Genomic DNA, 18,025 nt, shown 5'->3' on the forward strand with positions numbered 1-18,025 from the left:
AGGCGTCAATTTCAGGAAATTCTGTGGAAGAGTTTTCTCTGAGCCCAGGCAATGTTTCTCATGCAATTTTCCACCACTCCAATTTTCCACCACTCACTTGATGAGCTGGGTGTTGTCCTCCACAGCGCCACTCCTTGCAAAATCTTGCATTCAGCACAGGCAAGAACCCAAACTGGTGTCACGACTTCACAGCCCTCAGGCCGCTGGTGCCATTTTTAAACCCCAAATGTACACCATTTCAATCACTAAATCAGAAAATGCCCTTAGTGAGTTGGTTTGTAATTCCAAACAATATGGCTGAGATGGGCAAGCTTGACACCCCTCTTAATCAAAAGTGACCTAGTGGATGGGGTGGAGAAGAGGTGGGCTGTCCTTTATTATCCAGGACCACCAGGGGAGACCAAGTCAACAGAGTATCTGCAGCAGCGATCTGGATCAGTGCAGTATCCATGTCTCAGAGAATCGCGCAGCAATGCCACAGGAAGGTTTATGACCTTTACCACTTCATGAGTGTAAGTGCCACCATCTTCTCTCTACACCTCTCACACATTAACTCCGCAACTCCGACCATCTCCCACCAAGCCTCAAGGATTACCACCCTATTGATACAAGCAGCATCTTGCCTCAATGGGCGGCACGGTGGCACAGTGGTTAGCACTGCTGCCTCACAGCGCCTGAGACCCGGGTTCAATTCCCGACTCAGGCGACTGACTGTGTGGAGTTTGCACATTCTCCCCGTGTCTGCGTGGGTTTCCTCCGGGTGCTCCGGTTTCCTCCCACTGTCCAAAGATGTGCGGGTCAATGTGAATTGGCCATGCTAAATTGCCCGTAGTGTTAGGTAAGGGGTAAATGTAGGGGTATGGGTGGGTTGCGCTTCGGCGGGTCGGTGTGGACTTGTTGGGCCGAAGGGCCTGTTTCCACACTGTAAGTCTAATCTAATGATTGACATGGGAGAAAGTGATGGCTGACCTGCTGTGCTTTTCAAGCACCACACACTTGATTTTAATCTCCAGCATCCTCAGTCCTCACTTTCACCTACTTATAGAGAACCCTATTTGAGGGATAAACAGGGAAAGGTATGGAAGCCTGATTTTTTATATTCAAGAAAGGTCTGAAAAATCATCATTGTTGATGTAACTGTATGTTTTGAGAATGAGGATAATCAGTGAGAGAAAGTCTGAGCCTGTTAAATATAGACACCTTAATCAAGAGAAGATTACCTACCCTTACAGATGGCACCGAGATTTCCTTTTCTGTTTTTATTGTGGGTGCCAGATGCAAATAGACTGATCTGAACAATAAGCTTAAAAACCATCTCAGCATTCAAAGATATCATTCCTTTGTCCAAGAGAAATTGGGACTTACAATTTCCTTAAACCTATAAATCCTATAAACCCTGCAGATTTTTAGTGACAGATAAACTACTTTATCTGTGCACCAATAACTTTTATGATGGTCCATGGATGTTAATATTATTTTTGTGTTTTATAGTTCTAATATTTTAATATTTGTTTTATTATTTTAGAATTGATTATTTTAAGATACTTTAATTGTTTTAGTGTATATTTTAAGGCATTTTAGAAGTCGGTAATTTCAATCAATAACGTTTGTAGTTTAGATGAGCACTTAGAAGGGTACTGTTAGGATGTTAATCATTAAATTTCACAAACAACACATCAGATGATGTAAATGCCTTTGGACTATAAATTAACTTTGGACTATAAATTAACTGGTGCTACCCAGTTCTGTATTCCCATTAATCCTCAGTTTGGTGAGCTGCTTTAAGCCCCATATGTCTCCTTCTCATCTCCTTATCATAGCTTGAGGTAGCTATATGGAGGTGTCCTACGTAAGAACTCAGCAAAAATACTATATATGGTGAGAGTATTTAATCAGCCATGATTTCATTGAATGGCAAAGCAAATGCAATGGGCTGAATGCCCTAATTCTGCTCTTATGTCTTATGGTGTCACAAGTTGTATAGGGTGAGTAAGTGGGGAGAAAGTTGCATATATGAACAAGGGTGATAGATCATGAGCCCAGGTAAGAGGTGGGTGCAGTTCAGAGATAGAGTGAGTGAGAAATACTGGTGAGAAAATGGTGACACACTAACGGAGTAGAGAAGGAAATTGATTATCTTCTGGGCAATCCAGATGCTAAGACTACTCTAACTCAGGCAGCAACCTTGCAGCAGGTTGGCATGGTCTGATGTTGTGGGCTTCATTGCTGGCCCTGGATGAACAGGAGGTCCTGCCTGTGCACCACCCCATCCAGCAGGAGTTCCAGAACCATGCTTATAAAATGGGATACCAATTGCACCCTGTCAAGAATATCAAAGACATCAAGAGCCATGCAGCTCAGTTCCAAAGTGACAGTTCTTGTCCGGGTGCTAGGATGCCAGTCAATTCTCAAATCTCCAGTGAGCAGTGAGTGACACTGGAATGGCATGGGCTAAGATGGGACGAGCATCAGATGAGATATTCACCATAAGGCTGAAATTTCAATTAATACAGCAAGATTGATAAGATTCAGCGATAAATCACATTTGACCACATGGTGAGAACCACTCCACCAAGCTCTACATGACTAACACTTAACCAAAAAGTACTAAACATTCAACTCATCGAATCTACCTCAACATTGTTATTATTAATGCCCCAGGTGCAACAGGAAAATTTAGTAGAACATCCTGTGACATATGATCCTAATTTTGAAATATATGTAGGATTCTAACTGCTAAAACTACAAAGTTAAGTGTGGACAGTTTAGTAGATAGCAAATGTATGTGGAAGGAAAATGTGCTGCTTCTGCACAGGGAATGGTCTAGTTCAGAACTAAAAATTCCCAAAGCTGCTCTCAATTTAATCTACATCAACTGACAATTTTTTTTGTATAAACCTCACCAAATTATTTTCTTCCCTCCCCTACTTTTATGCAATGTAGCTTCATCCATCAGCCTCCCTCAACCGTCTCATTAATTGGATGCTCAAGGTAATGTTTTCTATTCTGCTGTAGGTTTAAAGATTACAGATCACTAATAGGCTTGAGAGAATGAAGTCTATAAGACGTAAGTGTTCCTTTTGGCTCAGTCTTAAATTATTTTAAGATGAGTCAACATTTGACAATTACTTACCAGCCTTGACAAGAGGCTTTAGAATGTGAGTTTTCAGATCAGTCAGTGAATTCTTGAAGGATTGCTCCAACTTGAAGAGATAGGCAGCTTCCCTTTGGCATTTTTCCTTTAGGGAATTCAAAAGAAAAATCAATAATGCTAAACACCACACTTCATCTGCAGAAACATTAAACAGTGTTTTAGGTAATGCCCAGTTTGATGTTATATTGTAGAAGATTGTGCACTGTTCCACTGTTTTGAGGGTCTAGGAGAGAACGTGAATGCATTAAAGATGGTTTAAAAGAAATACAGAAAAATTCAGAGGCACAGGGACTATAATAGTATTCAAATAATAGTTTACAATATAGATCTTGAGTATTGGCGAAGAAACTCGCATTTTCTCCAATGTTTTGATTTGCACTCAGACATGTTCATGAAATATAAACAAAAAGTACAACATGGAAGGAAAAGGAAATTGGTTTTAAATGGACACAACACCTGTAACTGAAATTGGTTAGCTTGCAAAGCTAGCGACTGAAACCAAATGTAAAAGGAAGTTGGTTTATTATCCAGTTGATTTTAATCAGTTCAGTCATTACCCTTTCTTGTGGTCTGCAAGTTATTTCACTGTCACCTTACAAAGTGGTCCTGGTGGAAGTGTGGGATCAAACAGACAGCCATCACCCAACAAACGTAAGTTGATATTTTGATGGAAAGATGGAACAAAAGGTCTTCTTAAATTGAAAGATTTTGTGACATTAAAAAAAATTCCACAATCCAATTTTGAGAAACCAGATGAAACAAAGGAATAGGTCTGTGCTGAAAAAGTCACTAAAAGTGTTTGGACAGATTTGCACAGCATGTAATAAAAGGTGATTGGAAAATTAACTTTTATCACAGTAGATGAACGCAAAAGGTGAGGAAGTTATTTTCATTTATACAAATGAATGCTCTAGAATATTGCAGTATGAAGCATCTAAACAGCTATATTTAAAAAGAGCAAATTAATTGTAGGTTCACACAAATATATCAGGGCTTCAACAGTTAAATTGAGGACCAGTTGCATAAATTTTGCATGCTTTTCCTGAAGATTAGGAAGAACAAAATTTGGATACATCAGTCAGAAAAAGGGCAGTTCAGGCTCAAAGGGCTACATAGCCTTTTCTCAATCTCACCCCAAAAACAAAACAACTTTAAATGTGTTTTATATGGTGCTTTACCTTAATTTCTGGCCCCAAGTTCAGGATTGTTCTGGAGCTTGACGTTGTATTCCAATTTCTAGAAAATCTGGCTCTCTGTAGCAGTACATCTGGATCAGCCTGCTGGACTGGATGATTTGGGTCCATTCTGTGCCTCAACTGAATATTAGAACATCCATCTTCCTCAGCAGATTTTTCAGAAGAGTTTACTGGTTAATTAAAAAGAGAAACGTTAGTATTTAAAATTATCCAGGATTTTCCAGCAGCTCTCTTAAGAGATAGCATTCATCACATTAGTTCACTCCACAAAATTTTACACACTTATGAAGATATACCTAAATTGAGGTGTATAGCAGCAACAGCATGCTGGGGCATATGTTGACAAAAAAGATTTAATGAGCTAACAGATACACCTTATTTCACATTCCACTGCCTGTCCATCTGGAACTATTTAGATTTCATAGCAAATATTTGACAGCAAGTCAAAAAGTGACAAGCACACACAAAAGTGATAAAATGGTTAAAATTGAAACATCAGTTTTGGGTTTCAGTTCCGTGAAGATCTGACCTTTTATTTTAAAGATCAGAAAGTCATTTTGAACATTGAGTTCAAAGTAGTACTTTGGAAAATTTGTCATTCAGCTAAATGACCAATATGCCACTTGGGAGATAATTGCTAAGATAATTTGTTGACTAGAATTTTGCAACCATTAGAGAGAGAAAGAGAGAGTGAGTGAGAGAAAGAGAGAGAGAGAGAGAGAGAGAGAGAAAGAGAGAGAGAGGAGACAGAAGCACATCCATGCTGAATAAAGATGTACATAACAGCAGAGGTGCTGTGATCAGCACTCTCCAGTGAGTCATAGAGTCATAGAGATGTACAGCATGGAAACAGACCCTTCGGTCCAACCTGTCCTTGCCGACCAGATATCCCAACCCAATCTAGTCCCACCTGCCACCATCCAGCCCATATCCCTCCAAACCCTTCCTATTCATATACCCATCCAAATGCCTCTTAAATGCTGCTATTGTACCAGCTTCCACCACTTCCTCTGGCAGCTCATTCCATACACATACCACCCTCTGCGTGAAAAAGATGCCCCTTAGGTCTCTTTTATATCTTTCCCCTCTCACCCTAAACCTATGCCCTAAGTCTTGAGGTACTTAGAAGTCAATAAGAAGAAAGTTCCAGAAGTAGAAGACTGTAAGGGTGCCAAAGAGTAAGGATCCCACAAAGGTGGCGAAGGCATGTATAGGAAATACATGTTAAGTAGGTGTGCATTGAGTCTGCAGGTTATTTGAGGTGTTTCGGGAGAGATTAGCTGAAGAAAATAACATCTAGTAAATGCCAAAAGGAGACAGATTATACCTGTGCCAGCTGATCAAGAAACATCAACATGAGGGCAGAGGTGACTCCAATAAAAGTTCAAATTTCTTTAAGACACTGCTGGGATTAACGGGAAGAATCATTCTTTCTGGTGTTAATAATGGGATTGTTCCAATTGTTCCTTTCTAGTAAAATGTAGTTTGTGATTTTCATTTGTGTAATAATTTTTTTTACTTTATTGAAAGTGCATTGGAAACCTGTTGTGAACATGTTCAGCAACTGATCCCCACAGAAAGCACAAAGGAAAATAAAGCTTACCGTCTATCAAGCCAGGTCCCACTCTGGGATCTGACTTGTCCAGCAGTACCTTCAATTAGGATCATAACACTGTCATCAACAATAGGAAAGCAGAGTGGGGAGGGAATGAATAGATCAGTATCGAAAGGGAAAGGTGTGTGATCAGATGCTGGATGAGAGATAGGGAGTTGGATGGAAGACCATACAAGGCACTGAAGCTGAGACAGTTATGCATTAATTCCAATATATTTCCTTACCATCTCTTGTGGGCGGCACGGTGGCACAGTGGTTAGCACTGCTGCCTCACAGCGCCAGAGACCTGGGTTCAATTCCCACCTCAGGCGACTGACTGTGTGGAGTTTGCACATTCTCCCCATGTCTGCGTGGGTTTCCTCTGGGTGCTCTAGTTTCCTCCCACAGTCCAAAGATGTGTAGGCCACGCTAAATTGCCTGTAGTGTTAGGTTAGGTTAGGGGTATGGGTGGATTACACTTCGGTGGGTTGGTGTGGTCTTGTTGGGCTGAAGGGCCTGTTTCCACACTGTAATCAAATCAAGAGCATCTTTCCCTCGAAATTTCATCTTACATCTCAAATGGATTCACACAGTAGGTATCAAAGAAAGAAATATGATCAAATATCTAGTTTTGGTCCATATTCATAAACCCCAATGCAATAAAAAAAAACCTGACGGGAGTGAAAAAGAAACACTAAATCATAGAATATTAGTAATTCAGGCATTGGAACTATTCAGCGGATCTAGCAGCAAGAACCAGAATTTCATGAAGGAATTGGAAAACATCCTCATTCTGCACCTTCATGTAGTCACAGCCTTCGCATAATAAGGTGATCAGAACTGCATGCAATACTCCAGTTGTGCCCTAACCAGTTTTTAATACAATTCCAGCATAACCTCTCTGCTCTTATATTCTATGATGTGGAGGAGCCAGTGTTGGACTGGGGTGGGTAAAATTGAAAATCATACAACACCAGATTATAGTCCAAAAGGTTTATTTGGAAGTACTAGCTTTCAGAGCACTGCTCCTCCAAAATAAACCTGTTGGACTATAACTGAGTGTTGTGTGATTTTTAACACTATGCTCTATGCCTTAGTTAAGAAAAGCAAGTATCCCATATGCCTCAACTGCCTTACCTCTCCTCCCTGCTGAAGAAGCATAATGCCAGATTTGAAAATGTTAATTCTGTTCCTCCCTCCACAGAGAGGAAGAGTAGGCAATGGCCTGGTCATATTCACTAGGCTTTTAAACAAGAGATCTACGAGTAAAAAATGAGGTCTGCAGATGCTGGAGATCACAGCTGCAAATGTGTTGCTGGTCAAAGCACAGCAGGCCAGGCAGCATCTCAGGAATAGAGAATTCGACGTTTCGAGCATAAGCCCTTCATCAGGAATAAGAGAGAGAGAGCCAAGCAGGCTGAGATAAAAGGTAGGGAGGAGGGACTGGGGGGAGGGGCGATGGAGGTGGGATAGGTGGAAGGAGGTCAAGGTGAGGGTGATAGGCCGGAGTGGGGTGGGGGCGGAGAGGTCAGGAAGAGGATTGCAGGTTAGGAGGGCGGTGCTGAGTTGAGGGAACCGACTGAGACAAGGTGGGGGGAGGGGAAATGAGGAAGCTGGAGAAATCTGAATTCATACCTTGTGGTTGGAGGGTTCCCAGGCGGAAGATGAGGCGCTCCTCCTCCAGCCGTCGTGTAGTTGTGTTCTGCCGGTGGAGGAGTCCAAGGACCTGCATGTCCTCGGTGGAGTGGGAGGGGGAGTTAAAGTGTTGAGCCACGGGGTGATTAGGTTGGTTGGTTCGGGCGGCCCAGAGGTGTTCTCTGAAGCGTTCCGCAAGTAAGCGGCCTGTCTCACCAATATAGAGGAGGCCACATCGGGTGCAGCGGATGCAATAGATGATGTGTGTGGAGGTACAGGTGAACTTGTGGCGGATATGGAAGGATCCCTTGGGGCCTTGGAGGGAAGTGAGTGTGGAGGTGTGGGCGCAAGTTTTACATTTCCTGCGGTTGCAGGGGAAGGTGCCGGGGGTGGAGGTTGGGTTGGTGGGGGGTGTGGATCTGACAAGGGAGTCACGAAGGGAGTGGTCCTTGCGGAACGTTGATAGGGGAGGGGAGGGAAATATATCCTTGGTGGTGGGGTCCGTTTGGAGGTGGCGGAAATGGCGGCGGATGATACGTTGTATGCGCAGGTTGGTGGGGTGGTAGGTGAGAACCAGTGGGGTTCTGTCTTGGTGGCGGTTGTATGCGCAGGTTGGTGGGGTGGTAGGTGAGAACCAGTGGGCCTGGGTTTGAATCTTGCCATGGAACTTGAATTCAATAAAAATCTGGAATTACAAATCTGGGCAATTAGAAATGGGCAATTAATGCTGGCTTAGCTAGTGATGCCCACATCCCATGAATAAAAATAAATGCAGCCAGAACTGCCAAATTTCTCCAGCATTCAGTGTGTTTATCCTTGACCCTCCCCTTACTACCTTCAGGGGCCTGCAGATGTGGGCATCAAAGGTCTCTCTCATCTTCAGTATTTTCCAGATGACAATTTTATCTGCAAGCTGCTTTGGGCCAAATGGTATCTTCCTTTCGTAAAATTAGTCTTTCTCCAACTTAGAAATTGTATTCCCTGCCCATTTTTATCCTTTCCCATAACTGACCTAAATATGACCGAGTTATGATCACTATCTCCAAAATGCACCACCGCCCCACTACTGATATGCCACCCCTGGCCAGGCTACTTTCTCAATCTTAGGTCCAGAACATTCTCCTCCCTTGTTGGGTTTTCTACTTACTTGCTAAGTATATTCCCCTGGTTTAATTTAATATTTTGTTCCTTCAAAACAGTTTAGTTTTGTTTTTAGTAGGTAGTTTCATTTTTAATTCACTTATAGGATGTGGGCATTACCAGCTGAGGCAGATTTTTTTGCCAGTCCCTAGAAGTCCTTGTGAATGTCACGGTGGGCAGCATTCTTTAAACTCCACAGTTCATATGCATGTTGACCCACAATGCCCCCGAGGAGGGTTTTTCTGGATTTTGATCCAGCGATGGTGAAGTAACGGTGATATATTTCCAAGTCAGAATGGTGATTGGCTTGAAGGTGAATTTGCAAGTCCTGATATTCTCATGTATCTGTTCTTCTAGATGGAAGTGGTTGTGGGTTTGGAAGGTTCTGTCTAAATCTTAGCAGGACTTGTACGCTTAATGGTAAGGTCCTGGGGAGTGTTGCTGAACAGAGACCTTCGAGTGCAGGTTCATAGCTCTTTGAAAGTAGAGTCACAGGTACATAGGATGGTGAAGACGTCATTTGGTATGTTTTCCTTGATTGGTCAGAGTATTGAGTACAAGAGTTGGGAGGTCATGTTGCGGCTGTACAGAAAATTAGTTCAGCCATATTTGGAATGTTGCATGCAATTCTGTTTTGCTTCCTATCGGAAGGATGTTATGAAACTTGAAAAGGTTCAGATAAGATTTACAAGGATGTTGCCAGGGTTGGAGGATTTGAGCTATAGGGAGACGTTGAATAGGCTAGGGCTGTCTTCCCTGGAGCATCAGAGGCTGAGGGGTGATCTTATAGAGGTTGATAAAATCATGAGGGGCATGGATAGGATAAATAGACAAGACCTTTTCCCTGGAGTGGAGAGTCCAGACTAGAGGCATGGGTTTAGCATGAGAGGGGAAAGATATAAAAGGGACCTATGGGGGAGTTTTTTCATGCAGAGGGTGTGCATGTATAGAGTGTGCTGCCAGAGGAAGTGTGGAGGCTGGTACAATTGCACCATTTAAAAGGCATCTCGATGGGTATATGAATAGGAAGGGTTTAGAGGAAAAAGGGCCAAATGCTGGCAAATGGGACGAGATTGGGTTAAGATATCTGGTCAGCATGGACGAGTTGAACTGAAGGGTCTGTTTCCATGCTGTACGTCTCTATGACTCTTTGACTCTGTGAGCACTAGTGAATCTCTACAATGCATCTTGTAGGTGGTATCCACTGTTGCCACTAAATATCTGTGGTCGAGGGATTGGATGTAGTGCCAATCACGTGGACTGCTGTGTCATGCAAAGTATCAATTCTCTTTAATGTTGTTGGAGCTTTACGCATCCAGGCAAGTGGGTCATATTTATTCACACTCTCCTCAAATTACTATTAGCCCTGTATTATTCGTTCACTTTTTCTAAAATTTGATTACATGTTTGATCCTCAATATTCCTGACTACTTGGAGGTCCCTAATACAGTGGTTTTGCTCGTTTTGTGTTTTTGTGTTGTGTTTTTTAGTCCCCCGCCTCACCCCATTTCCCAGAGCAGATCGATCACACATCGTTCCATGGTCTTAGCTCTGGCTCACAGAAACAAACATTCGTTCTTATTCTCTTCCAAGGTCAAAGAAGAGAAATCTGAGAAAGATGCAGTCTGGCTTATTCTTTCATGACCTGGATAGATCCCCTTTTGTCTAATGTACATCCATTCCCCTGCTGCCCTGCAGTTCCTCAAAACTGCAGATTGACCACATCCTGAAATGTGCTGCCCATGAGACACACAACCTCCTGAGTACACCATCATGCCCTCAGCTAGTGTGCAAGCTCAAAAACCCAGAGGTCAAGCTGATCCAGTCAGAGATACTTCCTGCATCCAGACTGCCGACAGCACCTAGAATTTTACCAAGGCAGCACTGTGGCTCAGTGGTTAGTGTTGCTGCCTCATAGCGCCAAGGACCCAGATTCAATTCCACCCTCAGGTAATTGTTCTGTGTAGAGATTGTCCAATTTTTTCATTTCTTCCCACAATCCAAAGATGTGCTGTTTAGGTGGATAGCCATGGTAAATTACCTTGCAATGTCCAGAAATGTGCAAGGTTGGTGGATTAGCCACAGTAAATACAGATTGACAGAAATAGGATTAAAGTCTGGGTGCGATGCTCCTCAGAGGGTCGGGGCAGTCTCAGTGGGCCAAGTGGCCTCTTTCCACACTGGAGGGAATCTCTGATCCCACATCATGCAAGATGTGCAAATTTGAGATCCCCAAATAAAACTGACCTTTCTTTTGTTTTACCCTTGCTCCTACTCAAGTATTGATTAGAAAAGTCTTATTTTTGTTCATTTCAGACAACCAGAACCCCTTGACTCTGTTAAGAAAATAAATAATTTTGAATGCTAAAAGATTATGTAAATCTTTTATATTGTACTTACAGCCTTAAATCAAAATCCAGTCAGAAGAAACAAGAAAGAAGAGAAATAGCCAGCAGTTATCTACATGCTCTCCCTCTGTCATTACGCCCCACTTTCGTTGAAGCAGCTGTAACAGGATTTAGCTGTTACTGGGACCACTCTGAGTGCAGTTAAAAAAGTAGCAACAATCATCGCTGAGTCCCACAAAAGTCTGCTCAAATGATGGTTATGCGAATCCACATTTGAACAAATACCATATCAAGGTCTCCTGGTAAAAGTGGACTAAATGGGAATTTTGGGGAAGGTCAGAGTCACCGAGCATGCTGGCAAATGATTGTGATTATTGGAGGTCAGTTATTTCAGCTCATGGACATCCCTGCACTTGCTCTTCAGGTTAGATATTTTCAAATCAACCTCCTCAGGGATGTCATTACACACCTCTGGAGCAGATGCAACTTGAACCTGGGTTTTCTGGCTCAGTCCTTGGCCAAACCATCTTTAGCTGCTTCATCAATTACCTTCTCTCTATCATTAAGATTGAGGGGGAGATGATTGCTGATGATTGAAGCTGGAGTAGTCTATTCAGCCCCTCCAACCTGCTAGATCTCAGCTGATCATTCACCTGAATACCATTTTCCAGCACTATTCCCCTATAGAAACATAATGTGGACTGGGTTATAGTCCAACAGGTTTATTTGAAACCAGAAGCTTTTGGAGCCCCTGTTCCTTCCTCAGGCATATAGTAATATAACCACCAGGAGTAGGAGGAGGGAATTCAACCCAACCTCAGTTCCTGCCCACTCTCTATAACCTTTCAACCCATTACTAACTAATAATCTGTCTATCACTGACTTAAATTTACTGGTAATGTCCCAGCATCCTAAAAGTATTTTTTAATCCCAGTTTTAAGATAAGGAGTAGCATATTTAAAATAATGACCTCTCATTCTTTATTGTCTCACAAGAGGAAACATCCCTTGTCTACTTTGTCAATCCCCTTGAACATCTTATATACCTCAATTAGAGATAGAGGTAGAAAATTACACACGTACACCAGCCTTTGGGTGAAGAAATATTTCCTCATTTCAGACCTAAATGGCCCAGACAGACTGTGACCCTTGTTTCTAGAATTCCCAATGAAGGAAAAATGTCCTCTCTGCATCTAGTCTGTCTAACCCTGTTGTATACATTTGAATAAATTTCATTATGATTCCTTCTCATCCTTCTAAACTATATGAATAAAAGCAAACCAATCTGCCCTTCTCATGCAAATTTGTGAGAATTTTGCTGGTGGGCGGAGACTAACTGGAACATCAATAGCAAACGGCTTATTTCCATGCTGTATGTTCTATCAACTCTATGTTTGCCGAATTAATGCAGCCCAAGCCATTTTTGAGCCATTCTCAGCCCGTCCATTTTCCACACCAGGCCTCATTATAATACTGCATGTAAGCTGATATAAGCAGGAAGAGTTAATATTTTCAACATGACTGTTCTTCAGAGAAGATAACATCTTCCGGTTCTGAGGAAGAGCCATATCGGACTGTAAAGGTTAACTCTCCATAGATGCTGCTAGACTTACTGAGTTTCACCAGCATTTTCCATTTTATTTCAGATTTCCAGCATCTGCAGTAATTTGTTTTTAATCTGGTGTTTACCTCCTGACCTATAAAAACAATATTAAATTTTGCTTTTAACTTCCTCTTCTGACAACTTAACTCGGTCAAAAGATCAGCTTTTTAAAAGAAGACCCAAAAATAAGGAAAGGGGCGAAAAAAAACAATAGGAGACACTTAGTGACTGGGCAATTTTAATTACATATTGATACCAATAAAGAGCAGGGAATTATACAAACAATACTCAAAAATGTAAAAACGTGACAAGAGGTAGATTAACATAGCTCAAATTGTCCAAACGGGGGATGGGGATGTCAGTCTTTAATTGACTGCAGGAATTGTCAGAGCAATGAATCTGAGTGACCTCTGAATACATACAGCTGTATCTGAGCCACAAAATGACTGTTAAACATGGAGAGTATATTCATCAAGTAATCATATCTTGTTAGTTGGCTGTGTCTGCCAAAACTCAGTGGTAATTCTACCCGAGTCTGTAACTCATGGATTCATATGCCAGTCAAATACCTCATCCAGACCAACACATCACTGCAGTACTAAGTGAGTAAGTGAGTGCTAAACTATTGGAGGCATTGCCTTTGAGAGGTAATGTTAAATCAAGACGGGCCTAGTATCTCAGCTACCTGAAAAACAGTCCACTCTTTTTATCAAACAGCTACAGGAGCGCTCACCAAATAACCTAATTGACATTCTTGCCATAACAAGCACCTAACATTGATTAAATAGTCATTACTATACTTCTACCTGGGTGGTCTACAGTGACAACATTTCTAAAGAATTTTTTTTGGTTTAGGCTCAGATGTCCTGGGATTGTGAAAAGCACAATTTAAATACAAGATTAGAGCGGTGCTGGAAAAGCACAGGAGCTCAGGAAGCATCTGAGAAGCAGGAAAATTGACATTTCAGGCAGGAGCCATTCTTCCTGCCCGAAACGTTGATGTTCCTGTTCCTTGGATGCTGCCTGACCTGCTGTGCTTTTCCAGCACCACTCTAATCTTGACTCTAATCCCCAGCATCTGCAGTCCTCACTTTCACCCAATTTAAATACAAGTCTATTTTCATTTCAGAACACGAGTATCACCTCCAGTGAAACCAAATTTTCTGATTTAAATCATGATGCTATGAAAGTAGACAGAGGCAGAAGCAGAAGCTTCTTACTCAGGAAATCCCTTAAGAGTTACTCTGGGGTAAATTATCATCACTAAAGTGAAAGTTAACACAACCGCTGGTGCAGCAGTGCTCAATTAAAGTGCAGTACCCGTATTGTGGCCCTGTATTTTACCAATATCTTTGAATAGGATTCCTCCACCTTGCTTCATTTCATATCCGACTTCCTCAATACAGAACACGACACAATTACAGCAACAGGCAACCAACTTCCCTTTCCATTCAACACCCACAGAAAAACAAGGCATATTAACCCTTTTGAGGACATTAATTTAAGTTATGCTTCATTAAAATGAAACATCGATTGTATCAGAGTTGCGCAGGAGGTGCAAGAACCAAATTAGCACATCACATTTCAAATCACCTTATAAACTGCCTTTGTGACGTGCTTAACACTGATATTTGCTGACAAGTAAGAAGGGAAAGTCTTTCCCAATAGACACATGTGTCAACTTGATGAAGACAGGAAAAGGAAGACATGAACAAATTTAACCCTGAAAATAACAAAGGGCCAAAAGCAAAATATGGAAAAACCTTCACATGAAGCAAGCTGAAGTTTACATTCATAACTTGGCACTAGTATTATGGCAAATAAGAGTGCATAATTTTGCAAACTCAAGCCCTAATCTTACCCCATCACTGTGATAATACCAATGTGGAAACTCAGTTATTTCAGTTAACATCAGGGGTGGAAGTAAGTTTCACAAGGCACAGATGAGGCTGTTTCTGTACACTTTAACTCAAGTCTTTCTAAATCACAAAACAAAACATTTTTTCACAGGATCTAACTGTGGCTGGCTACACCAGATTTGTCTCCTGCTAATTGACCTTAGAGTAGTAATGGTGAGCTGCCTTCTTGAACCTCTGCAGTCCATGTGGTGAAGATGCACAGCATTGTTAAGAACAGAGGTCCAAAATGTTTATTCATTGAAAGTGGAGGAATGGCAATATATTTCCAAGTCAGGATGGTGAGAGACCTGGAGGGGAACTTGTGGGTGGTGGTGTTCCAATGTATCTACTACCTTCTTCTTCTGAGTGGTAAAGGTTACATATTTGGAAGCTGTGCCAAAGAAATTTGGCTGTAAAAAGACCAACTTCCCATTTGTCTTCTCATTGCATTTTCCTTATGTATTCAATTTACTTATTTCCTTGCCCTGAATTGAACGGGAAGAGGTATTCACTGGTTCAAACTCCTTCATTACCCATTTATCTAATCTCGAATCAGTGTCAAACAGAAATGTTAAAACTTTGAAAGCAGAACCTAACAAATCTAACATTCACATTGCGGACTGACTAATGACCTTGCCAGGTTTTCACATGCAACATGAATGGCTGGGAGTGTTGTATAATCTCATGGCAAACCTTGACATTCAAATATATAGCCAAGAGAGACTGGAGTAGTCATACTCTACTGATGTGACTACAAGATGGGTGGCATGGTGGCTCAGTGGTTAGCACTGCTGCCTCACAGCGCCAGGGACCTGGGTTTGATTCCCACCTCGGGCGACTGTCTGTCCATTGCACGTTTTCCCCGTGTCAGTGTGGGTTTCCTACAGGTGCTCTGGTTTCCTCCCACAATCCAAAAGATATGCAGATCAGGAGAATTGGCCATGCTATATTGCCCATTGCGTTAGGTGTATTAGTTAGGGGTAAATATAGGGCAGGGAATGCGTCCAGGTGGGTTGCTCTTAGGAGGGGCAGTGTGGACTTGTTGGGCCGAATGACCTATTTCCATACTGTAGGGAATCTAACCTAATGCACAATACTCTCAATGATATTTCAAAGTTTATATCCACAGCACATGCCATTACACATGATCACGCAGCTACACTCAAGGACAAGTTACAGAGACACTTGATGGACTTGTGTAAGGGTGTTAACCTGCTTGATGTTATATATGACAGGATTTGTCTTCCTTGCTCTGAGTCCATGCATGTACCAGCCACATAAAATACACAAAGCAAATGATCCTTCATATTCTATTTATCTGTGATTGGTTCTGCACAACATGATTTCAATGAATGGCTGTGTTGACTGGTCAAACAGTTCAAAATGAATCTTTTCCATAGGCTGGAATCCTTTGTAGTGTGTCATGTTCTCTCCAAGTTACAATTTCTTCCCCTGTACCTCAAAAAGCGTAAAGAGACAATGGAAGAATGTTGTGTTTGTGTTCTGCTATGAGAAATTTTTAATACATAATTCCTTCACATTGTCAGGGCATTGTGAAGCACTTACACTAATCAGTTACTTTAAAAGTAGAGTCTTTGGTCATTTCTCACTTTGTGGAATCCTGCCACTCTTTTCGCCTGTATAGCAATCTATTTGTGGGAGAAAGGGAATGTTGTGATGTGGAGTGTGAAACAGATGCAAGGGTGATCATTTGGCAGGTTCATGTTGGAATAGGAAGTATAAACGTGGCCAGAGCCCAGAACCCACTGTGGAGAATCCCCCGCCAGATATACGGTCCAGTGTGTTCCCCTCACTCCTCACGACTTAATCTTGCTGACTACTTCATATACTTCTTGGTGCCATTGAAGGTAATGGAGAACAGCCCACATACCTGAGAGAGGTGATTATCTGTCAACCAGGTCATAAAGTGGCATGAAAGATCTCTAGGAATCCAAAACAGAGCAACCAGAATAAGGTAAAGTCACTGAAAACCAGGTCATTTGCAATTCTGGCATGGTCTTTGAATTTTCTTAGCTTAGATCTCATCTTGCAGCTGCACACCAGATTTTTAGCAAGTCATGTATGAATATGTTGGGTTTGACATCCATGAATAGGATTTCCAATCCTGATACTTCAATCGCCAGGTTGGCTGCAAGATGTCAGAATAGCGTTGGATCAAGTTTTTCTGGTGTACACCGGTATGCGTCTGCGTGTGCAATTCTTCTCCTTTCAAGAGAATATTGGCTGCACGGAGCAGCCAGCAGCACAAGCTGCACAGGGTCATAGGCACAAAGTTTTCCAGATCTCCAGTTCTGAAGTGTCATACCAGACTCAATGTTAACTCTGTTTCTCTCTCCTCCTGCCGAATATCTCCAGCATTCTGTGGTTGTTTTAGGCATCAATACATGAAAAGAAGCCTCCTGCTGCTCATTCATAAGATTCTCATCTCATTGTTCAAGTCTAGAGGCCCTGGTGGATGAGCTGTAGGGGAGAATGGCTGTCCTCTTTCCCCAGGGCCACCAGAAGAGACCACAGCACCAAGCAATGCTCGCCTGGTCTGAAGTAACTATCCAGGTCAGTGCAGTATCTACAATCCAGAAGAATGCACAACAACGCCTCAAGAAGGTTAATAACCTTCTACGCTCTACAAGGGTAAGTGCCACCAACTTCCTGCTGCTACATCACACTCATTAACTCTGCTACTTGAACTCACCTCCTATAAAAACTCATGGTCTACCAATCTCACTATGGTATCTAGCGCCTTTCTTCAATGGCTCTGAGCCATACCAAATCCCAAACTTTCCTTGTCCCTGTGCTTCATACACACCCGTTCAGGTCACCTCAGCATCATTTCTGACTGAGAAAAGACCAGACTGCATGGATTTCCCAACTGATTCATGGGTAATCCCCAGACTAGTTACACTTCATTTGCAGTACTGATAATGGCTAACTCCCTGGATTGAGTTTGTACATTACCCTTAACTGATTGTAACAACGCCTGAGAGATCATTGGCCTCTTGCCTGGACCAAGTACAACTTCCCTAAGATTTACATTTGGTGGAGACTCATGCAGTAAATTTGCCACATAAGATACTGGCACATGTTGTAGGTGTGACACTGATCTACCAGTGCTGTAAACTAACATATCAACCCCTCCCCTTGCATGGTCAGTCAGTGCAAAGAATACGAGCTGAGCCCAACTCAGTTTCATCCTTTAAGATGAAACCTTAAAGGATAAAATGAAACTTATTTTTCTCAAAATCGAGAGTTCTATTTCTTCATTCTTACAGAACATTTTCAATTTTCTCACCATTACTCATGTCACTCAGACTCTGAGGAAATGACACCATTATCTTAAGGCCCGAAGTTAATGCTGAACTAGAGCAATGCGTGGCAGAGGCTGAGCCGAACAAAAAATTCAGCTCAACTGTGCAAGCCGAGGTGTTGAAGGTTTTAAC

At 42.0% G+C, this 18,025-nt stretch overlaps 1 protein-coding gene across 2 annotated transcripts in view; it reads right to left on the minus strand.

Moving 5' to 3' along the window:
• Positions 1–18,025, minus strand: part of LOC132815061 (ALS2 C-terminal-like protein) — a 103,221-nt gene that overhangs the window by 78,207 nt on the left and 6,989 nt on the right. For both annotated transcript variants that reach the window (XM_060823751.1, XM_060823750.1), the window contains exons 2-3: positions 4,333–4,520; positions 3,134–3,239 (exon numbers count right to left, since the gene is read on the minus strand). In XM_060823751.1, coding sequence (XP_060679734.1) covers positions 3,134–3,239; positions 4,333–4,458 — 232 coding nt within the window. In that variant the 5' untranslated portion in view covers positions 4,459–4,520. The remainder of the gene's footprint in view (positions 1–3,133; positions 3,240–4,332; positions 4,521–18,025) is intronic.

Source organism: Hemiscyllium ocellatum, chromosome 4 (genome assembly GCF_020745735.1).
Source record: "Hemiscyllium ocellatum isolate sHemOce1 chromosome 4, sHemOce1.pat.X.cur, whole genome shotgun sequence".
In the NCBI taxonomy this organism is placed as follows: Eukaryota; Metazoa; Chordata; class Chondrichthyes; order Orectolobiformes; family Hemiscylliidae; genus Hemiscyllium; species Hemiscyllium ocellatum.